This window comes from Lygodium microphyllum, chromosome 22, assembly GCF_053477565.2.
Source record: "Lygodium microphyllum isolate KBCC chromosome 22, Lygodium_microphyllum_v1.1.10, whole genome shotgun sequence".
Lineage (NCBI taxonomy): Eukaryota > Viridiplantae > Streptophyta > Polypodiopsida > Schizaeales > Lygodiaceae > Lygodium > Lygodium microphyllum.
The window spans coordinates 49,603,981-49,630,879 of record NC_141156.1 but is presented as its reverse complement, the minus strand read 5'-3'; the positions used below and the strand labels follow the sequence as shown (position 1 = coordinate 49,630,879).

The window sequence follows — 26,899 nt, the reverse complement described above, 5'->3', positions numbered from 1 at the left end:
GAAAGATAAGGAAAGTAAAATGTAGTGTGTGGGGAAGAACTGAGGAAACGAAAGTTGTCGTGTGGTAGCATAGCAACTTCACTTCCCTCATGAAGCAACTTGGTGACAACTTCATACAATAGCATGAAAAAACCTAGCATTGTACAAGGAATGGCGGTTATAATTATTGAAACTATTTGTGGTATATAGGAAGTATTATCAACATCTCATGAAGTGGATGATAGAGATGAAGTATTGTCAACATATATTCTAATATAGTATGCTTATTCATTTGTACATTTTTTAAAATATTTGGAGATACCATACATATTTTATGTACTTATGGGACACTTTCTTGTTAATATGTGCTATTTTTAAAAAAATCTTCTTTGAAGGGAAACATTACAAGAAAATAGACAATAGTGTAGGTAATGGCTTTAATGTTAATATCTAATAACTTTCTTTAAGCATGCCTTTTTGCAAATGTTTATATTAAAAGTATTCATGGTATACACTTTCTCTTTAAAAAATGTATGCATGAGTCTTTAAAAAATTGATGGTAGCTTTAGAGCCCTATATAAGGACACCAAAAGGCCAAGTACTATGATGAGTCTATTAAGCGAATTTGCTATTAACTTCTTGGAAATAGCAAAGTGTTTTCTGAAAAAATGTGCACAAATAATGGGATATATTAAGTTGAATAATGGAAAATATACAACCTCCAAAAGAGGAATGTTCCTCCATGAGGAGATTACCTCAACTCCTACATGCCATGCATGCCAAATATCCTAAGTTAGCCCAGTCTTTGAAACGCCAAAGATGCTATCCTAAAGACATGTTTCTTCCTGATAGACCAAAACAAGCTCTTAACTTCCCTCATGGATAGCTCGTAAGCCTAGTTTATGTCATTCTTTCCTATCTTAGAGCACCATGGACTTTCTTCTTTCATATGGACCATAGTGTGTTACAACACGAAGCCCTTATGATTCCCCATAATTGCCATGCCTCCTCTACCATAGCTCCCCAATCCCCCAAAAGAGCTTGCTTGAGAAAAATGGTGCTAGAAGAAGTGCCTAAAGCATTGCTTCTTCAAAGTTCATGCAGACACTGTGTGCAAGGGGACATTCCTAGAATAGGTGTACGACACCTTCCTCTTTACTAGAGGGGGCGCATCAGATTGACCCTTTTGAACCGGCCAATATTTTTATTTGTTGGGAGCTTTAGGAAAAGGATGCTCCGCATTAGCACATTGAGTCTAAGTGAGGGGGTTGTGGACCACGCCCGTCTCAATCTTCTTGTCTAGACTCCCAAGGAGTCATAAGGAAACCTATAATCCCAATCCTCTTTTAACTTTAGAAAGGCATGTGATTTCTTTTGAGAGGACTTTCTACTTTTGGTGTGATTTAGAGGAACCCATTGACTCATGATCCAAAACTTGAGACGAGACCCATCATGTATCGCCACTACTATGGGCCAAGTCTCTTTCTTCCTGTTGAAAATCTCAAGTAGCTAGCTAAGTTCCCTATCAGACAGATGGAATCCCTCTTGCACCTCTAGCCATGGTTTTCAGTCTTGGGAGTCCCAATCCCATAGATCCCACCATCTATGAATTCCCTTGACATCAATGGCCTTAGAGATTTCCTCCTTGACTTCCCAACTCGCCTCTCCTATTGTCTCCCACCAGTTAGCTATCAATGTTTTTGTTGTATCCAAGCCCTTAATAAGTAGCTTGACACACTTGATCCAAAGACTTGGCCTACAAATCCAAGGTCAAATAGGGTAGGTCTACACTCTGCCTGGACCACAAAGCGTTGGAGAATGTAGTACCATGTCTAGGACCACTCGAGCCTTTAAGCCAAGGAGAAGGTCAAACAATTGGTTTTGCCCTTGAGAGGTTCTAAGCACCAACCTCCTTTTTCCTTAGGATCAAATACTTGAGCCTTTAAGCCAAGGAGAAGGTCAATTGATTTGATTTTGGCCTTGAGAGGTTCTAAGCCCGAACCTCCTTTCTCCTTAGGAGGAGAGATGGGGGGACACTTTTGGTCCTTGTAGGACTAGAAAATGGACCTAAATAGCTTCTCAGCCTTCCCCTAATTGGATTTGGGAAATGTGGTCATGATGCCTACACATAGAGTAAAGGAAAGAAAATTTATTGAACTATGGCTAGCATGCCTACTAATACCTAGGATTGACTTGACCACCTCCATAACTTGCCCTTAATCTTTTGCTAAAGCAAGGAAAAATTTTGGGCCATCATCACTCCATGGCCTATTGGGAAGCCTAGGTACCTCAAAAATTGCCTAGGGTGGATGAGCTTGACACTCAAGTCTATGAGCCAATCCAATAGTTGCTCCCATGATAGATAAATAAGCTTGACTCACCTTAGAGCTAGAAGCCATAGAGAATTCTTCGTTAACCTTCAATAAGGCCCCTACCAATTCCTATGTGGCTTGAACCACATTTTTATTGTCATCAAAAAATATTTGGGTGGAAAAATCACTCCATCATGTAGCCAAATCCCTTGACGAGCCCATGCTCCACCTTGGATTGAATCACTCGTAGAAGGGGCTAGATGGTAGTTGCAAAGAGCAAAAGGGGCTGGTGGGCACCCTTGTTTTATCAACTGCTAGGGATAAAAACCATTAAAAAAGACTCCATTTGTAGCTACCTAAGCTGAGGTGGATGAGAACAAGGCACGCATCATCCTTCTAAATGAAGCCCCAAACCCCATTTCTTCCACTACTCCTTCTAGAAAGTGCCAAGTAAGCCGATCATATGCCTTCTCAAAATCCATATTAATGACTCATTAATGACCACATTCTCTTTTGATGCTTGAATGGCATAGTCCATGATCATCAGTAGATTGAGAATTAGGTCTTGAATTTGGTAGCCGTGTAGAAATCCATATTGCCATGGGCTAATTAGAGAGGGAAGCACATGCTTGTTTCTACACACTAGCACTTTTGCCATCACCTTGTAAGAGGTATTCAACATCGTGATCGGCCTCCAATTTGACGGCAAAGAGCATTAATTGGATTTAGGTATTACCTTGATGAGGCCTTTGTTAAAATCCTTGTCCATAGAGCCAAATTTGCCAAAGCTATTTAATAGTCGACATAGGTCTTCTCCTAGCACCACCCATCATTGTTTATAAAATTCAACTAGGAATCTGGGGACTTATTCCGCTTTAGCACCCACACTACTGCTCTAATTCGTGCACTAAGAAGGGGTGATCTAGGAGGATTCTTTGCTCCATGGCCATCTTTTTGTCAATTATAGCCAGGAGTTCCTACATCTTCTCCCTTACCTCATGGGTTTTGATTAGAGGGGAGTGGAACCCCACAATCCCTAAGAGATAAAAATCAAAGGCATGCGCTATCTCCTCATCATCTATGTAGAGAACCCCTCTTTCACTACAAATGGAGACTATTGTGTCCCTCTTTTGCTTTGCTTTCAATGCATTGAAGAAAAACTTATGGGTGCCTTTCCTTTCTTTTTTCCACCTTGCTTTCAATTTGACCTTAGTTGCTTCTACCTTTGTGTGGAAGCTCTCGTTCAACCACCAGGACCCACAGACCGCTATTACTTCAAGTATTTCAAGCCAAGTGTAATGGCTACCTCTCACATAGCTATATGCACTCTCAAATCTACGAGTGCAGTGACCTTACCCCCGTGCTCAATCGAGTTGCCTCCTCTCCCAAGCACTTTTATAGCTCCACGATCCAAGGTGCAGGCTCAATCCTCAAGCTCCATGCTCCATTGCCACGTACGAGACAAGAGGAGAAAGGAAAAGAGAAGAAGATGGAGAGCTTCTCCACCACGGTCTCTCACCCTCACACACTCATGCCTCACACTCCCTCTCTCAAGCACAAGCTCAAGCAAGAAAGAATAAGAAGAAGAAGAGAATAAGAGAGCTAGTTTTGGCCACACATAAGAATGATCTTCTTCATTCACTTTTTTCCTTTTTATACATGCCCTCCTCCTCTTGGGGCACCCATCCTTTTTTACATGACTATCCATTTAAGCCTAGGTCCTCTTTCCTTATTTCTTCCTATTTTCATGGTTCCTTCCCCCATGCCCGTATACATTTACAAATTGCATAGGAGGGAGTTTGGTGATCTTTTTCTCTCTTGCTGGGCTCATCATTGCCAATTCGTGAGGTCGAGAGGGTTGCTCCACAAATCTCCGAATGGCCAAGGCAATTTCCTCTCCCTCCTATTGCATCAGTTGTTCTTCCTCCTCTTCTTACCTCTTTCTACGCTCTTCTTCTAGCCTCTTTGACTCCTCCTCCACCCTTCGTAGCTCTCTGTTTTCCTTGGTGGTGGATCGAGTTCTTCTTATGGGGATTTGGAGAGTGATCTTTCCCCACTCCCCCTTGGCTTGAAAACTCTGAGCCTTGCTGCTCACTAACCTCTCGCTCGAGGCTTCTTGTGGTTGAGATGGTTGGTCATTCTTCTCTTCATTAACAACTTTGTCCGCATTCTCCTACTGCTCTTTGCGGCTTTCTTCTTTCCCCTGTTGTCTTGAAAGCAAGATGGTTGAGCTTGTTGGGGTGGGAGAGCGATGCTTCTCGTGGATTGGTGATAGCTCCGAGGTTTTCTCTATAACTTCTCTTTTTGCCTCCCCTAGAGCTTCCTTGATAATGGACGTTAAGACTCCAAAACCTACAGTCAAAGCCTTGGAGGTAGGTTTTTTCCTCTCAGACTGTGTTGTGGTAGAGTTGGAGACTCCCCTCTTGCCACCCTTGGTACTCTTGCTAGTACATTTGTCGATGCTTGTATTGTCTTTCGAATGTAGGCATTCCATTTCACCTCGTCCACAGGGCATTGGTTGCAAGGCTCTCTAGTAATGGTATGCCTATTCTATTCATAAGGGCATTATATCTCTGGGCTTGGAAAAAGGGTGTTGACAATTTTAGCTTACAATCGAATGGTGGGGTCCAGAATACTAGCTAGGTTGATTCCATCATTAGTCTAGACCTTCTTTTTGTCTATCCCCAGCATTCCATACACATCTCTCTTTGGCCTCTTCTCGAGCTTCTCTACTAACCCCACACATTAAGGGCAACTTTCACCCTTCTAGAAGTTTTGCCTTGCCTGATAGTCACCATGCCACTATTCCTTTGGACATCGAATGTCCTTAGGAATTTTGTACATTTACTGTGGTCGATGTCTTGTCCCACCTTTTCTAGGTACTTGGTACACTTGCATCGCTCTATACCTCTTTGGATGTCACCACTCCTTCTAGATTGTGGATGTTGTGATATTTTAATTGGTTGAATGCTCAGATCTCCATGGCTAATCCATATCTTCTATGCTCCTCCTTCGAGAAGGGGAGCTTGTTGGCTTTATCCTATTGTCCTGCCATTTAGGTTCCTGTCGCCACACAATATCCCACAATTAGTTTTCTTTAAAGGGAATCTCTTGCACGGAAAGTAAAATGACTAGAAGGATTAATATCTGGCAATGAGGAATATAATCCATAAAATAAGAACTATCATATCAATCAATTCACACACTTTATGCATTCATTCTTCCCTTTTAGAATTCAATTCCTATTTTGAGTTTTCATCCATTACTCCCCTTGCCCCTGGAAAGGATGAAAATCCTTCCTAGGATTGTGGAATTCAAGGTGTATGGGCATTTAATGCGCTCATGGTGTGCCTCACTTTCTCAAAAACTAGTTGTAAAACTTGGGGTTATACTCAAGAGTCGCATAACAGACCATATCATGTGGGCAAACTCCTACTTGGATGATGTAAGTTAATACATTAGTCAAGAAGTCATTGGAGTTTATTTGACTTGCAATGTGGAGTTCCTCCTTCGTTAGAATCTTACCCAAGTATGGGTGAAGCATGATATTTTCTTCTAATGGCCAATTCCTAGTTATGGCCAACACTCTAAACGAGGTGGGGGCCACATAGGTTGGGTTGTACTCAGAAGTCTTGATGGCATGCCATTGCTCCATGTAAGAAATTAGACTCAAATTCCAACGAGTTGTTGGAGTTTAGAAAGTTCCATGGTGGTGTGGAAATTTTACTTTTTTTATAGGATGTGATCAAGCATTGGCTTATGGCCTTTTCTCGTGAAATTTTGTTGCCAATAATTTTGTTGCAAATCTGAGTTGGATGATTGAGAGAGTGTGTACAAGAGGGAAAGAGAGAGCTCAAGTACAAGACAAGATCTTGTTTAGTTAGTTTCTCAAAGTACAACTAGTACACTCTCCTGTAAATTGAGTGTGTACTTTAGGCTGTTTATATAGCCATAAGAGGAGTTAGGGTTAGGGTTTCCCCTGTCCTCCAGCCCTTTTACACCTAGCTACCCTTATCCTCTCTAATGTAGGGAGAGTTTCTATGCTTACCTTTCAACACCCCTCCTCAATGTGAGGTGGCATTGGATACAAATAGGATGCCTCCCCTTAATTCTCAATGAGATGCCTTTATAAATCAGGCTACAAGAAAAGGTTATAGGTAGAGAGTGTTACAAGGCTCAAAAGAGTCGGTCACTTGTGGATTGGGAGGCAAAGTTGATCTCCAATTCCTTAGGTACTTCTGGAACACCGAGACACTTACTGGTGATATGCCCGGTCTTTTTGCATTAATTGCACTTCATTTTGTCGTGATATTTCTTCCAATAGTTATTCATAATATGCCCCTTTTTGTGACAGAAAGAGCACTTAGTAGAAGTTGTATGAACTAACACTTGCTCACGAGAAGTAAATACAGAAGACCCTTCGATATGGTTTCTCTTCTCTTCATCTAGGCATGACTGGATGGTACTTGCTAAAGTTGGGTTCAGGATATTAGTTAGGGTAGTCACCAAGGTTGGAAAAAACTTCTTCACAGACTTTAGTAGGATGGCAATGGCATCTTCATCATGGATAGGTGCTTGAACAGAGGTAAGCTGTGCCACAAGCCCCTTCATATGTGAAATGAACTTGCTTAGATCTTCTCCCTGTTTGTATTCCAAGCTAAAAAACTCAATCTTAAGAAATATCTTGGAGTTCTTCCCTGTAGCGCCGTAGAGTCTTTCGAGCTCATCCCATTTTTCTTTTGCAGTTAAGAGCTGGTCAATGTGATTAATTAAGGATTCATCTAAATGAAGCATGATGATGGCCTAAGCCTGCTCATCATCTTCTACATCAAGGGGATTGACTAGGGTCAATTGTTTTCATCCCTTTTATGAAAGGTCAATATCCTCTTTCCATCATTTTATATTTGATCAAAACCTACCAAGGATGGAAATCTTTTCCATTAAATTTCCGAATTTGAGGATGGACATCAACATATGTTATAGCCATTGGGAAGGACTTACGACTTGTTAGAACAAGGGCAGTGTCTAGTCCCTTACAACCTTGCCACTGAATGCTGAAGTAAATCAAACACTTGATATCAAAGTTGTAATGAGGAGAAAGTTTGAAAATCATACATATGTAATATTTCAAAATATGACTTTGGTGGTTCTTTCTTATGTGCAATATTCTTCCGAGGTTTAATGGTCTTTTTAGGCTTCAATGATTTGAACCTAGACTGGACTTCGGGCTCCTCTTTATGGTATGGCTTAGTGGATGAACCTTATGTTGGACAAGGATGGTCTATGATTTCAATGCTTGTTCCTGATGATCCTGAGGAGAGCACAATGACACTTATCCCTCTGATTTCATTAACTAGTGTATTTGAAAAAAGTCACATAAGATATGCAATACAATTCTAGTGTATGATGGTCTATGTGTTTATAATTGTACACATAGCCTTACAATCATGAAGCAAAGCACTCAATTGTTTTAATTTCCTGATAAAAACATTTAGATTGTGAAAGTATTAGCAGCAGTGATAATTAAGCAATGTGCCTTAGTGCTTACAAGCACTCATCTGTAGCTCATGTTGCTAGAGATGGTAGATGTCGGTCTTGATGAGCTTGATGATGACTTTCCAAGTGCACTAACCTCTGAGATAAGGTTCCCAAATTAGTAACTAACTCAAAAGGAGTTCACTCAGTGATTAAAATCACTGTTAATGACCAGACATTGAGAACCTTAAAAGTTGAAGAAGCTTGAAGCTTCCTGGTTATGGCTGCCAGGAAATTGACAGTTAGGGTTTGGCTTCTAGTACCCAATAGAGGTAAATTTTTCCCAAGCCCTCTTAGGGGGAGATGGCCCATTAGGGGGGCTATGAAAGCCCTATGGTGGCCTAAGTGATTGCGCCCTCATCAACACGCACGGCAATTCATCATGTCACGCCTATAGATTTGTGCCTATTCCTATGTTTTTGATAATGTTGCCCACCACGTCGCATAATGTCGCCCTCTAATGTGCCATGCCATGTCGCCTTGTGTTGGGGAAGAAGTCCTCAATTGTACCTTGTCCTTCTAGGGTTTCAAATTCCACATTTCTCATTCTATTGACATTGCGAACCTTGAAGGGTCTCAATCCCATGAACTTCATTTTTCTACTTGTGTCCCTTGACGAAGTATAGCAAGACCAAATCTCCTTGCCCAAAGTCTCATTGCTTGACATATTTGTCAAACCAACTCTTGCGACATGCCTTTTCATAGACTAGATCATGGGTTCCAATGAGATGAGTCTCAGATAGATATTCTAGCTCCAATAACTAATTTGTCCATTCTTCTTAGCCCTCCCAACTCTGTTGGGCTGCTATTTCAAGCTGGGAAGAACAAAGAATTCCACTGGTGGAAAAATAGCTTCGATTCCGTAGGTGAACCTAAATGGAGTCTGTCCTATTGTTGTTTTGTAGGCCATTCTATATTCCCATAAAGTTGCCCCGCAAGCTTATTGTCCCAGCCACTGCGTGAGCAGAGATGACATTTATTAGAATACCCACCAAGATCTTGTTTGTGGATTTGGCTTGGCCATTGGCTTGCAAATAATATGGAGAGTAATTCTTATGGATTATTAAGAAGGTGAATAACAAGTGAGTGATCACTTCGTTGTTGATGAATTGTATGCCTTGATCACTAACCAACTCTATGGGGCAACCGAACCGTGAGATTACTTGCTCCTAAAGAAACTTGGCCATGGTCCCTTGCAACATTTTTGCAAGTCGCTCGAGCTTTTGTCCACTTGGTGAGATTAGTCAATGGCAACAATGATAATGGCTTGGAAATATTGAGCTATATGGCTGATTGGGCCAATGAAATCAATTTTCCACTTCTCGAATGGTTAGAGTGAGATCATTGGGGTTAAGTCCATTTTTTCCTTACGAGTAGAGACTTTAGTCTGTTGGCACTCATCACAATGTTTTACAAACTTAGATTCATCATGAAATGGTGTTGGCCACCACAATTGGGACTGGAACACCTTGCATGTGGTATTGTCTCCATTGAAGTGCCCTCCAGCTATTTTGCCATGTGCTTCTTTGAGCACCTCATACATTTCATATTCACAGACACATCTACTTAAAAGTCCAACCTATCCTACTAACCGATACAGCTGACCTGCATCAAGTGATAAGGTTGGATTTTCAAGATTAGTCTTTTTAATCTAGCTTTCTCAATTCGTCGTTCTGGTAGTTCATTCTCGAGTATGTTGACTATGTCATCCGCCTAATATGGTGTGAGGTCTACTCTAAACAATTATTGTTCACTGGACATTTTAAAAAGGTGCACATCTGGTAGGTCATCACCGATTCCCTATCGGGTAGCCTCTCTTGTGGTTATGCAAGACATATGACCTACCATATGATATTGTTTGCCCTTGCATATGACCATACAGAATTCAAATTCCAAAAGCAAAAGTATCCATCAAGTAATGTGTCTTGTTGCGCAAGGTTTATTCACAAGATAAAGCAATGCTTGATGGTCCATAAAGAAGGTGAAGGGTGTCACTAGAAGATAGTGTCTAAACTTTTTTATGATGAACACCATGGTTAACCCTTCTCCCTCTCTGTTGTTGAGTAATTCATTTCTATGTCAATGAGTTGTCTGCTAGCAAAGCTCAATGAATAGTCTAGGTTATATTTGCCAAGTTGGCACAACACTACCCCCACAACATATTTTGATGCATCAATGTGCACGTGAAAGGTAATGGACCAATTTGGGGCTCTCAAGCTGGGAGCTCAAGTTAGAGCTTGCTTAAGCCTTTCATAGGCTTGTTGACATTCTTTAGTCCACTTTTGCAGACTATTAGTAGCTTGTACAAGGGTCTAGCAATCAACACCTAGTTTAGTAAAAACACTAATAGTATCCTATGTGGCCTAAGAAGCATTGAACTCCCTTAAAGTTGGTCAAAGAGGAAAGGTCTATAATCGCCTTGACTTTGGAAAATTCTTTGGCTATCCCATTCCTCGACACAATGTGCCCTAAGATGCAACCATGCTTTACCCAAAACTGGCACTTTAAGGGGTTCAGTGAGAGACCATATTGCTAACATTGTTCAAAGACTATTTGCAGCTTTTCCAAGTGCTCTTCCCAGTTGGCATGGATATACAAGTCATCAACAAAGACTACCAACCAACCATTTCCTAAGCATATCCTTGAAAATGGCACACATGAGGCACTGGAAGGTAGTATCATCCTTTTTGTACTTCGTGAAATGCTTGGGAATGTCTTGGGGTTTCTTCTGGTGTTCACTTCTAAAGACTCTAACATTTTCCTTTTCTCCTCCCTTAACCTCCTACGCCTCAGGTGGACTGAAAGGTCCCCCATGGTGCATCGGTGGGTCCCAGGTAGTCGAGGTATCTCGTGGTCACTATCAGAGCTTACCTCTAACTCAAAATTGTACTCATCATCCTCACTAGAATAAGCTATCTCCCCTAGTGCTCACAACTCTAAAGGCGACTATACTCCAAATAATGATGGGGTGCATGGATGAGCTAGTCCTACTTGCTCTCACAATCTGCCACCTCGAGGCATTCTAGCCAAGCTTGATCGCAATCTACCTTGGCAAATCCTTTGCTCAATCATAACATGTTGATCTCTCGAGGTTTAGTGTATGCTTTGATCTACTCAATTACTTTTCCCTATGTATCATATTCTATGGTCTCTACTTCCTCTTCGCTCTCCTCACTGATGGAACATTAGTCTTCATACCGTCATCTTCAGAATTCTCAAACTAGGACTGTAGGTTACTTGGAGGGTCCTACTTACGAGCTCTACCACACTTCTCATGAGAGTCCAGTTATATAATAGATTTAGGTTGTGCACCTTAGTCCATTGCCACTCTCTGCTTTCCATAAGATTCTTGAGCAGCTTTAAATTGGAAGCTAGGTTACCCGCAAGCTGACTTGATAAGTACTCGAGGATTTTGTGAAGTTCAAGTTTGTTTGTTGGGATATGATAGGTGATTGGTGGTGGTTAACCCATGGAGCTTCTGGCTATCGAAGATAGAGCTCAATGCATACCTCAGGGTGAAGAATCCATGGTTGCCATTGAAACTATAAACTGAAGCTTTTCTTCACAAGTTGAAGCAATGATGGATTGGGGTCAAGCTCTCAAGAAAGATAGCTTTGATACCAGTTGAAGGGAGTCATCCTTGAAGTGGAAGCACGGAGCGAAAGCAAGAGCTATGGTGGAAGGAGAGAGAGAGAGAGAGAGAGAGAGAGAGAGAGAGAGAGAGAGAGAGAGAGAGAGAGAGAGAGAAGACGTGGGAACTCCAACAATCACAATGTGTGACCAGCACTCCCTTTATTCAAATGTCACTGAAAGAGTAAAAAATGAAGTGACAGTAATGGGTGCCCGCTACCTATAGTGTCCATGTACGTAGATACTGTGTAACTAATATATGGGTAACTAGGCATAAGCACCTTTATCCCTAACACTTCTCATATTGTACTCCCACTAGGGGACTAAATCTCTAGACTATGCTTGAGTGCTTGCCTAGTGAGTTGTAGCTTCTTCTTGAGATTGTCAATTATATCATCCTCACATGGCTTTTATACCTCAAGTAGTCTGTGAAAGGTGAGAAGGATTGAAGCTTGGTGAGAAGGATCAAAGATTGCTTGGAAGAGCTATGACAAGAAAGCAAGAATAAAAAAGAGAGAGACCAAATGGGAACTCCAATAGTCACAATATGTGACCGGGCCTTCCTTTATTCAAACTGTCACTAAAAGAATAAAGAATAAAGTGACGATGACAAGTGCCTACCACCTGCGGTGTGCAGTGGTGGATACTGTCAGTGTAGTAATACATGAATGCTTACATCAGTGCATGATCGATAAGGGCATCCAAGATTTTGTCAACCAAAAAACAACAATCATATGCTCACACAAGGAAGATGTTCGCAAGTACAACAAGCAAATCTACAAGAATACTACATGATTAAACAGATACAAACCGTCAATGAACAAACGAATGCAAACGAGCCAACATTGCAGACCTAGCTATATGACAAGAACTTCCACAAATAGACGGGAGAGCACTTGGGACGACTGCAATGATAACTGAGAACATTGATCTCACCATAGGTGCAGTAAATGGTGCGATATATGAGATCAACCGTATCGATACAACAAATTGAAAAATGATTATAGGAATATAGGTCACGATCCTTTCAACAAACCAACAACCCACTCTACGGTGCAACAAGCATAATACATGGCACTGAATAGCATGTGGTACCATAAATCCACGTTCTCTTTGACCCTCGCATACGCAATCACCGATCACAAATCGCAAGGAGCCACTGTGAACCAAAAGTACTTCTACACATTAGAAACGTGTACGCGCCAGACTAGTGTACATAATACTCTTCGGCGTACCCAAAAGAAAAAATTTATGTATTGTCAACCTTCTAGATCCATCTACCTTTATTCGACAACTTTCTTGATACCATGACTCAAGTGAAGAACAACACAACTCAACAAAAAAAAAAAGATTAAACACAAGACATTCTATCATACAACAATCTCATATGTTTCTTGTAGCAAGTAATAAATCAACTTTTATACTTTCTTTCAAACGTTGTTTGTTAATAAACAAATGTATTCTCCAAATTCTCTTCTCCAACTAATAGATTTATTAACAAACAAATGTGCTTTCCTCATTTTCTCCTTTACAAATATACAACACGCGTCAAGGCAAAGATAACTTCGGATGAGGTACATACAAACCAAACAATATCTACTATGTATTTAAAAACTAACTTTGCCTAACCACATTCATCTATACATGCAAATGTTCTAGCTATACATTCAAAACCACAATAACAAATGGGATCGAAATGTACCCAATTGAACTGTTGCATTACGAATTTAACATCTCACTCAACTAGTTGGTAGAAGTCACGAAAAAAGAATGCAAGGACACAATAGAAGATTACATATAAAATAACCAATACATTCACAACCGTGATGACAATCCTGCAATAACAATCGAGAATGTCACATACCTACTGAGCAGAGAGGTCTACACCCAAAAACACGGTTCCAACTCCGATCCATTCAGCGATAACCTATGTAACAAACAAGTTCTCAACTTCTCGAATTTTTTTTAAAATTAACAATATTAACTTCTCTCGTAGAAATGTAAACAGAAACAAACCAAAAAGAAACCCAACTTCTGCCACGCCAAACTTCCAACCTCGATCATTGTAAGTCCTACCACCAACTCAAGTACTTCCATATCGTCCAGCACCGTCTACAACCAAGACCCACGACCCAGTCCAAAAGCACCAACACAGAGACAAAAGCAAGTACTTCATCTACAACATAGGATGTTAAAAAAACGAAAAGAAGTACGTTAAGACAGACGACGGACATTGAGAAAAGAATCCATCACCACCAAAGAAATCCCATCAAGAAAATGAAAAAACATATAGAAACATTCCAACCGTTCGAGGATAACTTCAAGATTAACATAAAAGCAACAATTGATAGCATAAACAAAGCTACGAATTTTGAGCAAGCCACCATCCATAAGAAAAATTCAACCATGACAAGGTACAACAATCTATAATACGAACACCCAGCAAAATGTAAAAAGTACTATTTTTTTAAGAGAAGAAACCTCATTTAACATACCAAAAGAAATCTGAACGTTCAAAATCACGATCAGTGACTCGAACTACTTATACATACATATTCTCCTTTTAACATCCTCTATATATTTAAACAACCCATATCTACAAACGTATTTTGCTTCGAAACACGACGCATGTCTAAACACCATCAGTAAAACTGCCACATAACAAACATGCAAGGACTGCATATAGAACTTCATACTCCTTTACTCATCTGCACTTGTCAACCTAGTTCTAGGGTAGAAACTTACCCACTTTTAGCTAGGGTGTAAACAGGCCAATCATTGAAGGTCTACTTGTTTCATTTCTGAAGAGATATTAGGACACAGGCATATACATAGTGGTTTCTCACTTGGCTTGCAATGAAATGAGAAAGAACATACTGTTGTTCAAAAAGCATGCAAACACATGAAAGCCAATGGGGGTCCTAGCTCAGCTGGTTCGAGTGTGGATTGAGTTCGAAAGACGCACAAGTTCAATCTGGGCTTCTCGGTTGGCCTAATAAAAATGATCTATTTGCATCTAAAAACACCTAATACCATAGTAAAGATTACAAACCTATTGTTGACAGCAGTATCAGATTACTAGAAAGAACACAAACATTTTGTGTACAAAACTAGTAAAACACCTGGAACTTGTTTACAAACATATACAGAATACATACATGTGGTCATCTATTTATTGACTGTTGCCTGCAGGAACAGTATCAGATTGTTTGGCTTTACGAGAGCCATTACAATTATAAAGGACCTTCGTACTTTGAACCTGGCAGTGCAGAAGAAGATTAAGATTTCTGCAAAAACAAAGAATGCGATGGAAGCCCTCATTTTCTTCAGTAATCTTTGCACAACCCAATGTCGATGTGTGGCAACATTCATGAAAGATGCTGCAGCACATAGATCTAGTTCAGCTTTGGTTTGTTTTCTTTGACATCTGCAAGAGCAGCATTCCTGAACATTGCAATGTCTACGGCACCTGAGACCATGTGATAACCACGCTTATGCAAGTCCTTAGGAGGGTCATCAGGCATTGCGAAACCCGCAAGATAGACACCCTTTCCTGCAGACAGAACAGCTTCCTCTGCCTTGGAGAGCAAAGCCTTCACCTTTGCGTGGCCAGGGTCATGAAGGTAGCCGATGCTTGCACTCAGGTCGGTCGGGCCCATCATGATGCAATCCACGCCATCCACGGCAACAATCTCAGGAATACGTCCAACTGCCTCCTCCGATTCGATCTGCAGCATGACCAGCAGCTCCTGCTCGCAGCGCTCAAGATAATCAGGGTCCATACCAAACCTGGAAGCTCTGACGACGGGGTGTGCAGCACCGCGGCATCCACGGGGCGAGTAGCGGCATGATGATATGGCCCTGGAGGCGTCAAGGGGAGTCTCGATCATGGGGAACATGATGCCGGCGGGGCCAATGTCGAGTGCCTTCTTGGCGAACACAGGGTCGTTGGCGGGGACTCTGAGGATGGACGGGGTGCCTGTGGAGGCTAGGGCTTGCAGGCAAGGCAGCGCATCGGGGACACCGCCGGGGCCGTGCTCCATATCCAGGACAACAAAGTCGTAGCCGGCCCAGCCCAGGATTTCTGCCAGGCAGGGGGAGAAGCTGCAGAGGAAGGCGCCGTACAAGCGCTCTCCTGCTGCCATGCGAGCTTTCAGGGATGATGGTGGTAATGATGGTAGGGAAGGTTTTGCCGCCATGGCGGACGCCTTGACTCTGCAGGAGTTTGGGAAGCTGTGATGGAGGCCCTTCCAAGCCAAATATGATGACGATGACGCAGACGTTGCTACAGAAGAACCGATCATGGGCGCTATGGCTTCGTCTGCCAGATGTGGGGCAGCAAGATAAGCATGCTTATCACAGAACGCAATTTCAGAAATCCTGCGATTCCATGAACGTGTTTAGGAAAGGAGGGAAGTGAAGTGTTTGCCTGGGTTTTTTTTACCTGTTTCACATTTTCTTTTTATAATGTGGAGAATGTATTACAAGCAATAATATTTTCTTTTTATAATGTGGAGAATGTATTACAAGCAATAATATTTTCATTTTATAATGTGGAGAATGTAGTTGCAAAGATTATATTCACATGAGGTCGGGCCCTGCAGGTTAAGGCTTGCAACTAGATGGCCTAATCAGGGTGTGAGAGTTCGATCCCAACATAAGGCTCGTGACTATGATGCAGGGTGTGAGAGTTCGATCCCTACATCGTGTAAAGGGACCATCCTCTTTTGTTGAAAAATAAATGCATTTTTAAATAAAATATATATATTTACCTTACAAAAATATATCACATACAAAATATTTACATTAGTCCCCCATGCGGTGATAGCTCAGTGGTTTGAGTGTGGGTTGAGTTCATCGAGTGTGTGAGTTTAGAGCTTGGGTTGTCCCACACTTGTGGCATTATCTATTGGTGTCCAAGATATTTATGTTGCTTTTATAATATAAATATTTTCTTTAATATATTTTTTGACACTAAGTAAGCATAGTGACCATGTTGATGTAAAACGAGGTAATGAAAATCTTTTAGGGTAAGCCTAAGCTAAGCCACTTTATACCAAACTACAATTGGCCATATTGTGACTATTACTAACACTTCCTTTCCTCTTTTACCTACCTTTCAAGCCTAATACATCCCCCTATTTAGTAGTCCAACACTTCACTTTCTTCCTCTTCTTCTAATTAGACTAGCCTTAAACCTAGGATTTCCTCTACTTCTACTAATTCTCTTACCAAAGGTAATTTGTAACCAACATACAGTGTTACTCCAACTCAATCACTTATACGTCCTATAAGCACTTCACTAGTACAAGTTGTAGTAATATCATATACTAATTGTGTTAGATTGCACCTCCTCAACTAAATCAAAATGACTAGCCAATAGTTCAATGGACTATGTAGCTTCAATAAACTTCTAGGCCCATGTGGATAATTGTTTGAGCTCTATATAGAGCCTTGGACTTAAATGCCTACCACACTCAAATCTAATTGGTATCTCTAGCTAAGCTTACAATATACCATTGGCAATCTTGGGGCAATTTAAGAAAATAGATTCTTAGAAAAGAAACTAAATACTCACTCATGAATCCCCTTTTTATGTTGACCTAATAATAATTACTATAACCTCACCCTAAATAACATTAAGACTTTGTCCAACATAGTTTATTAGGATAATATGGCGCTCTCATCAGCAACACTACCAGGCCTTTGGACCACTTATTGATTCAAGCATTTCAAGCAACCGAGGCTACCTCTCACATAGCCATAATGCGCACTCTTCAATCAAATGTAGTGAGCTTACCAGCTAATCCATTCAATGTAGTCTAGCCACATGAATCCACCAATAGCTCCACGATCCAAGAAATGCACTCAAGCAAGCTCCGTCTCCATCCTCTACCCGCGCCATGCTCATTGCATGAAGGTAAAAGAAGAGAGGAAGAAGAAGAAGAGAAGAGAAGCAGGAGCTTCTCCAAGCCAGTCCCTCACTCTCACTCACACTCTTCCTCTCTCTCAATCCCCCTCTCACACATAACAAGATAAACACAAGAGCAAGAAGAGAGCCACAAGTTTGCTTACTCCAAGAATGAACATATCCTCTATAATAAAGCATAGGACTTAGTGCTAGAGAGGGGAAATATATAAAGTTGTGGGAGTTACATGACCATTATCTTTTTGCCCAGTAATCAAATCATCTTGTTGAGGATTCCTTCTCTTGGACTTCCCACCATTGTAAGGGATGTGTACCTTTCACTACCATTGCAAAAGGCGTGTGCCTTGCTACTGGTGCGCAGATCGATCGCAGTATACTCACGTAGTGAATCCCGGAAGGTCCCCAAGAACAATGAACTCTACCTTTTTGCACAAAAAACAATGTAAAAAGCATGAACGACAAGAGCAAGAGACCAATTGGGTTCAATCTCCCCCCATGCCTTGTGTGAGCGCTTCACAAAGCATGTATTTTATGTATATTTCCATCTTCATGCTCAATAATAGCCCAATTTACAAAAATATGGCAAGCTTTTAGCTTTTGAGTTTGCTTTTACAAAAATAGGAAATAAAGCTAATGGACGGTGCCCAAAGAGTCTGGCACGCCCAACACAATGTCCCAAATAGAAATAACATATCCGTGCGCATAGGCACATACAAAATAATAATCAATAATCGATGCCTCAATAAACATGACAAAATATAAGCATGGCGCCTATCAAAATATAATCCATAGGTCGAATACTCGCTAATGTCCAATGCTTTCCTCCGCCACTGCTGCTATCTCTACACATCAATTGAAGCATTCACAATCGTTAGTAAAATAATACAATTAAACCAACAAAAGTGAATACCTAGCAGTCTTCAGCTACATAAATAAATCAACTGGTTAGAAATAAATCCTAACCTTAATTTATTACGAGTGCGCACTCTAAACTCATAAACGTTTATTAATTTAATATGCATTTTGCGGAATCACCCGCTATGGAATCACCCATGTACACACTAAATTAATGAAACGCCCGAAAAGGATAGGCGTCCCCATCAACTTCTCGCACAAAGAATCCACTTTGTGTATGAGCCCCGGTCATCTAAGTTTACGGAATCCATCGTAAAACCTCACGGAATCCACCGTGGCATATGCCTCCTGGCATCAGCTACCTATTACATTTCTCTTTCTATGAAATCAGAGATTATAGCTATGGTTGCTTTGATCATGTCTTGTTCATATTTCTTATTCATTTTACATGTTTTCTTAAGTTTAAGTAACTAGCTCTTTTACATTGGTATGAGAGCATGGATTTGATCCTGTTAAATGGTCAATTTTCCCCTTCTTTCCTTCTGACAGATATGGATTGTGGCTTTTATTGTTGATGCTAGGTTTCTAGGCTCATGTAGTATGGATCTTGGAACCTCTTGCTCCTAAATTCAGGTGGTCACTCTAGTGCCATGGCTTGAGCTTGATATCAGTTGTTATGTGCCCAACCTAAGTTGCTTCCTATTCTCCAACTAAGCTTGTCATGGGGGCTTCAATTGTAGCTTTTTTACTAGGTGCTTTCTTGGTTTGGAGCTTCAAGACTGTGTGATAGTAAGTCTTCTCACAATATCCTCTATCTCTTATTGCAATTTTCTAAATTCCTCTTCCTCTTGCTTCTTCGAGGGTCCCTGCTCTAGAGTTTCATTGCAAGTGGATGACACCTCCTGCATTGCTATGCCTTCTTATTGTTGTGCTAATAGTTTTGCTCCTAGATGTGATTCTTTGGTGACTTCTTGTATAGTGGTTGTTAGTACCCTACTAAATCCTACCAAAGTGGCCTTGGTTGCTGCCTTTCTCCTATCTACCTCTCTACTTGTTGTTGACATAGGTCCTAATTTCTTGAACTCTTGTGTACTAAATATTAGTACCTTTGCTATATCATGGATGGTTTATATGATGTAGGCATTGAGTTTTTTATTATCCATTGTCTGAGCCACACTTTCTAACATTATGACATGGATTTCTCTCGTCTATGAGTTGTACATATTTCCTAAAATAATAGGGCACATATCAATTTAGCTTAAATCTTAATTAAGGAATCTAGTATGTCCTTTAGGTTGATGCCATCATTGGTAAAGACCTTCTACTTGTCCATCTCCCTAGTAATGCATAGACATCCCTATTTCGTCACTTCTCCTACTTATTTGCTGGGCCCAAAGTTTTGTGCACCACCATTAGATTAAGAGGGATCTCCACCTATTCCTATCCCCATGGTTGTTGCTCACTATAACTAATCCACTATGCTCATTTAGGATTGTAGGTTGTGAGAAATTCTATGCATTGCTCGTAATTTACCTCCCCTTCAAATTTCTCCATGTACTTATGAAATTCACACTATTCTACTAATTCTCTAGCATTTGATTTTTACCAGCCACTTCTTTTTAAAGGTTTTGGATTTTTTTGTACCAAGTGGTGACATCCTTGAACTTCTATACTCAGCTTGTAGTCAGCCTACTCTTCTTTGGAAAATAGTGTTTGGGACTTGGTCGTCCTTTCACATGTGGTTTTGTCTCCTTGTCCTGCCATAAAGGTCTAACAACATCTTGTGGTGACTTTTTAAGAAGTATTGAGTTTATTAAGAATGAAACATATATGTACAATGTTGTTAAAAGAAAACAAAGTTTCACCCTCGCACAAATACAAACAAATTTGAAATCTTTACCTTAAGGCTTTGTGTCTCCCACAAGGAAATTTTTGCACATCAAAAATGTCAAAAAATGATTCAAAAAGTGTTCAATTTACATATTGAGAATGATTCAAAAAGTGTTTAGAAAAGTGTTTGATTTACAAATTGAGTATATGCAAACCCCTCCTCCTCCCAATGGACTGCAATACTTCTAGGATTGCATAAGGGGTCATAACAACTATGTTTGGAACTACCACTCATAAAAGTGCAAATTGTATTCCATGGCAGTGTAATGGTCCATACCCTATGGATGGACACATATGTGGGTAATATAGGTTAGGACATCAGTAATAAGGAGGTCATGTGAATTGATCTGACTAGCAATACAAAGTTGTTCCTTGCCGCTAAGGACATGATGATGTATGGATGCAACATCACATTATCTTCTAATGTATGTTTATGGGCAAGAGCAAGTATCCAAGGATTTGGGGACAACATAGGTAGGATTGTACTCTAATGTTTCAATGGCATGCCATGACTTTGTGTTGGGCATGATTTGACATCCCTCTCTTCCCCATTGCACTCGTAGAGTAAACCAATGCTGCAAGAAAAAGGAATCAGTCTGTGTAAGACGATTGAGATTGGCTAGTTCATTAACTGTGAGCTCAAAACAACTTCATTTGAAGGAGATGATTAATCTTTCTTCAAGGCTTGCTCCCATGAAACTTGAGTTGCAATAAGGTCCTTGGCGATTAAAGTGACCTTGATGAAGATGAGTTTGTATTCTTGCCATGAGCATGGTAGAGAACTCACATCATCTTTGGTGTTTTCATCAAGGAGGCCTAAATCAAGCCATTCATAGCTGTGAGTGAATAGAGTCAAGGTGCTATCGAGCCATCGAATACATGTGGCAATGTCATCGCTAGTATATATAGCCATGCTAGCAACTAGTTCCAAGAGAGATTGTCTCTCATAAGAAGGTTTGAGGTCCAAAGAGGCATCTAGCTTTTTATGGCTAATTTGATTGAATGGTACCAACACTTAGCTTTGGCTTGTTGTCATAGGTGTTGAGAATATGCCAATCACACCCTATGTATGCCCCTTTGTATGGAACAGCTAGGCTAGGAAGATGCAGTCCATTCTAAGAAGAGAGACAAAATCCTATATGCACAGTGGATGTTAAGTGCTACCAAAGAACTCTATATAATGATGTACTTGAATTATCACTTTCATATGATGATAATGCAATAGTACTTGTCTCTTTCTATCAAGTGTTTGTGTCATTGTCAGTACTACACAAGAATGTCTTTATGAGTCCAAGTCTCAATCTTGGAACCTAATTCACTTGTGTATTAACAGTTGTCTTCTTTGTCAATGTCATCATGAGTTCTCTCTTCATCTTCCATCCTCCATAGCTTCCAGAGTTTTCCATGCTCTAGATCCCGCATCTCTAACATGGTATCAGAGCTCAGCTGAGCATGGCTTAGCTCTCCTCTACTCTCTCTCAGCTCATCTTAACCTCAGGTCAACTCAAGACCAACTCATGGTTCCATTTTTCATTTTTTTCTCCATTTGACCTTGTGGCAGCCATATCCACCCTGCACCTATCTTGCTTCAAGCTCTTAGATCTCTTCAACCAAACAAGATCTTGACAAGCTTTCTTTTGGAGAAGTGTGGCTCTACTCTTGGAGCTCCTCTTTGTCACCTTAGAGCTCAACATTAGGCCGTTTCAAGCTCAACATTGTGATTCTTCATAGTTGCTGCCCTGTGTGTCTGCCATAGCTAGCAGGACCCATTCACATCGGAGCCTTTGGATCTCTTCAATCAGGCCTTCTCAGCTGAATCCTCCTTCATGGCATATCTTCTTGGTCTCCAGCTGCTCCATCCTAGCACTTCAAAGCTTGACATTGGGTCCTCTATGTCCCAGCATTGTGTGAAGAGCTGCTTGCTGCTGCCAAAAACAAGCATAGAGATGGTCGTACAGTCAACGTGATCAGCACGCTACACGCATCAACCTGTGATCATAGGGCTTCTCAAGCACCATATGTAAGCTCTCTCTCCACTAAAGGGTTTGCCAAAATATCGTCTCTACGTGCTGCTGCAATAGGAAAATCAGAAGGGTCTGTTTAACCCTAAACCTACTCCATAGCCTTGAGCTCCATAGCTTCAACTTCACTTCAAGTTCCAAGTTTCTCAAGTTAACCAAATCATTGATTGTCAAATCTACTTAGTGCTCTTTCAAATCAGCAAGGGAAGGGAGAAATCCAGCAGCTCAAGCTCCTTTTCTGCTTCATTTTCTTACTCTTTTCACTCTACTAAGGTTCTACCACGTGGTTTGAGTTGCCACTCTGATTTGAGCTCCCAGCTCAGCTTCCAACAAAGATTCAAGTGTTTTACAAGCAAGATTTTACCAGCCAGGAGGGGACTTGAGCAACGTGATCAAGTATCACCATCGGACTCATAAAAAAATAGTATCTATTGATACTTATCAAGTGTTATTTGACACTAATCTTCTTGTATCCTATGATACACTTAAGTACAACACTCTTACTGATTTATCTCAGATTTGAAGCTGATTCTTGGTCATATCAATGACAATCAAGAAGATTTCTATGTGGATACACTTCATGAAGAGTAACATGACTTGTGTTGCTTATTTACATGACATAGAAGATGTTCTTACTCTACTTGCAGAAGGAAACGGAGCTGCCTACACCAAAGAGAAATCAATGAATCCATTTGAAGATTCTGAAGACATGTCTACCACTTTGCTTGAGGGGGACAACTGGAAGAGCAAACTTAAAAATGCTGCAAGCAAAGTCAATAAAGGAGTAGACCAAGAAGTTCCATGCTGACAAAGAAATAGCAGATGCTGAAAAAGACCACAAGGGCTTATCGGTCCTTGTCTCTCATTTTTTGTTTTAAAATCATTGTACCTGCCTTAATGTTCCTTTCATAAGCTTGTAAAAACTCCTCATGTAGCCTTGTACTACAGCCTCTGTACACTTGTGAGGCCCCTGTTACAGCCTCTGGATGTCCACCATGTTTATGGTACCCACACTTAGCCTTTTCTGCGACAGTCTCTGGTGTTTTGCCATGTTTGTGGTATGCCCACACTTTGCAGGTGTTGCTCTCACTAAAGCCTCTATACACTTTGTACTTTCAGGTCGTGATTGAGGAGGGGTGTTGAGAATTTGCCAATCACACCCTATGTATGCCCCTTTGTATGGAACAGCTAGGCTAGGAAGATGCATTCCATTCTAAGAAGAGAGACAAAATCCCATATGCACAGTGGATGTTAAGTGCTACCAAAGAACTCTATATAATGATGTACTTGAACTATCACTTTCATATGATGATAATGCAATAGTACTTGTCTCTTTCTATCAAGTGTCTGTGTCATTGTCAGTACTACACAAGAATGCCTTTATGAGTCCAAGTCTCAATTCTCAATCTTGGAACCTAATTCACTTGTGTAATAACAGTTGTCTTCTTTGTCAATGTCATCATGAGTTCTCTTTTCATCTTCCATCCTCCATAGCTTCGGGAGTTTGCCATGCACTAGATCCCGCATCTCTAACAATAGGCATTAAATTACAGGTGCTTTTAGGCATAGGTGGGGGTTTTCCATCTAATAAGTGGCTTTGGTTTGGTGAAAGAGATTGAGGTAGTCTTCAACATTCCCTTGCACTTGGGGATAGTCAGTCCATGGGGTTCTAATAACTCATTGGACTATGATCCTTTGCAAGTTACTGGGACTCAAAAGTTGGACTCTGTATAGGCTTGACTTGAGGATTGTGATTGGGTAAAGCTGGTCGTGATGCTTGTTTCCTTGGTTGTGGGGGTTTGGCATCCCATGATTTTATGTATGAGGGTATCAAAGAGGTTTTGTGTGTGAGCTTTGGTAACTAGATAAGCTTGTTGCAGTGTAGTAGCCTTGTGCTTTGAGCAAGGCTTTAGGAATCCATAGAGTTGGATTTGGGGCATATCATCTGCATCGCTACTGTACTTGGTTAGGAGTCGGTCCATGCTGAGGACAAGCATATGAGTGGGCACCTTGCCCTTTCTTATTTAGTGTCGGCACCCATCATTGATGGTTCCTATTAGATGCATATATTTGAATGGTCGGCCTATCATGGGCTACTTGAGCCTTGAGAAACTTGTCGAGGACAACATCATTGCTCTTTTTAAGGGGTGAATTGGGGTGTGTGGGGAGTGTTGGTTGGTACTACCTTTTCCATTGAGGCGTTAGTAACCTTGTTGAAAGTCATGATAATCTTGATATTCGGAAACTCCATCTTGGTTCTTTTTCAATATAATAAAAGATATTCCATTTATTTAATCACAAATTTAGAACTACACTTAGATACATTGGTTCATGAATCATTTTCTATATATTTTTTCTAATTAAGAATGGCTCTCCAAATTTTTGTAACTTTTCTATTGTCTTGAAAATATTTTTAAGTATTCTTCCTTCAACAATTAGCTTTTTCAAATTAGGTTTGATTGACCAAAGAAATGATATTTTTTTACAACATGAGATGTGTTTTTAGCTTTGCTAATACTTCATGACCTTCAAATATGTTTTTCCATATATGGCTATTGACTTGGGTTTAAATACCATTCTAAATATATTTTGATAATTTAAACAACTATTGAATACTGAAAAAACAAAAGTAGCATTATCTTCATTGTTACAAATTCTCATCAAATTTATCCACATCATTTTTGTATTGACATTGTTTGATTACATTTGCTACCCATTTTTGGGCTTTTTGATTTTTCAAAATAATTAGACGTTAATTTTAATCATATAATATATTTTTAAAAAGATAATTCATAATGAAATAGTGTTTTTGAAATTAGAATGATACAAATTTTATTATTTATCATATAAATTTTGAATTTTAAATTGGGATAACCAAGACTAACTATCAAATTGTCAAATTGATTAATGCTAGCTTAAGATGGGAATGTGGTAGTGAGTTGTGCTGGCATAACTAGATGGCCTTTGACCTTTTCTCATAACAATGCAAATTGTGTTTACACTCTAGACTCTATTGAGATTCACCCTATCGATATTGAAGTTCAAGATGACAAATTTCTTGAAGAGAAAATGTGTTTGGAATTACATTGAAGGAGACATGGCAATAGCACCTAAAGTTCTTGCACAAAATGCTACTACAGAACAGTTAAAGGCTAAGAAAGATTGGAAGTAGACATAGAGTAAAGTAATATATTGGCTATAATGCCATAGATAGCATGATGGGCTATTTGAAAGAATCTAAAACCTCTGCTATTGCATGGAAGAATTTTGTAAGGCTAAAACTAACAATTTGATTGAAGTTGTCAAACATTTTGACAAAATAGAAAACCTCACAAAAACTTGCAATCTATAAGTAAGTTGATACCATATGCACCAAAATTAAACATGTAGCCTTTTTCATGATTGTACAATAGTAGCTGCAATAATCTACAATCTATATGCAAATGCATTTTGTGTTTGCAATCTAGTAAACACTTGAAACCTAGCAAATTCTTGTCATGACCACTTGTAGATTCAGAATGGAAGTTGAAATTACCTTAGATGCCAAAAATCACAATGAAAATCCCTAAATGGTAAATTTATAGTACATACACCATTCTTATTGCTCACCAAGTTTCATTGTAATTGAAGACTGCATTCTTGCCAACCTCAATGTTAAAATGCATGGATCTAGAACATGGCTTTGGAGGTTGAAAGAGGAAGACTGAGCTCATGAGGACATAAACATTAAGATTGACTATCACACAAGAGAATTAGGTTCCAAGATTGAGACTTGGACTCATAAACACAATCTTGTGTGTTGACAATGACACAGACACTTTACTAGAAGAACAAAAGTACTATGACATTGCATTAAAAAAGAGAGCAAGTACAATGCTTTATAGGAATGGACTAGGCTGCACTTTCCATCACTGTGCATATGGGATTCTGCATCCTACAAATGCTGTAGCAGTTTATTCTTCATGCTCATTGTAGCATAGAGCAATGCAGATTGGATTGTCACCTTGGCTTGTTGCCATCAAAACCAATCAATTATACATTCAAAAGTTTTTAAAGTCTTAATAGATATGGTTGGAGCAATGGATAGCCAATCAATACAACTAGCTAGTGTCTTTGGGTAAAATGGTGGTTTTTCCAACTTTGTTTAGTAGCTGGCCAAGACATATGGATTAATGTATATTAAGATGCCATGGCCATAATGCAAAGTAAGGGAAAACCTAATCTTTTTATAACAATGACATGCACTCCCAAGTGGTTTGAGATAATTGATGTTTTGTTGCTCAAGCAGAGTGATCATGATCATCTTGATTGACTACTCAAGTGTTCCATGGAAAGAATATTGATATCACACATACATTATTGAAAAAATAATTATCTAGAAAGATCATAGGTTATAGTAGTGTGATTGAGTTTCAAAAGCAAGGATTGCTACATCCCTATGCTTTATTGGTTTTGGAGAATCATTTCAAACCCTTAGAAGTGTATCATTATAAAAGATTGGTTTATGTTGAGGCACCTAACAAAGTAAAATTTTCATATTTATTCAAGGGTAATGTTCTTGATAGTCGATGGGTTATTCCATATAATCATTATTTGAGTTAAAAATACAATGCACATATAGATATGGAGGTATGCTCAACTGTGAAGCTATTAAATATTTATATATAAGTATATCGATTAGAGCACGATCATACAACCATTAAAGTATTTGTTTGGGTTAGTTCAATACCTAATATTACAAGTGTCGA

The 26,899-nt window shown here is 39.9% G+C and overlaps 1 protein-coding gene across 1 annotated transcript; it reads right to left on the bottom strand.

Annotated features, from left to right (window-relative positions):
- Positions 1–14,600: 14,600 nt before the first annotated feature.
- On the bottom strand, positions 14,601–15,899 carry LOC148017132 (Phosphoenolpyruvate carboxylase family protein). Its single transcript, XM_087663175.1, has one exon. It carries the CDS (start codon positions 15,758–15,760, stop codon positions 14,852–14,854), a length of 909 nt encoding a protein of 302 aa, XP_087519301.1. The 5' UTR covers positions 15,761–15,899; the 3' UTR covers positions 14,601–14,851.
- Between the last annotated feature and the right edge of the window lie 11,000 nt (positions 15,900–26,899).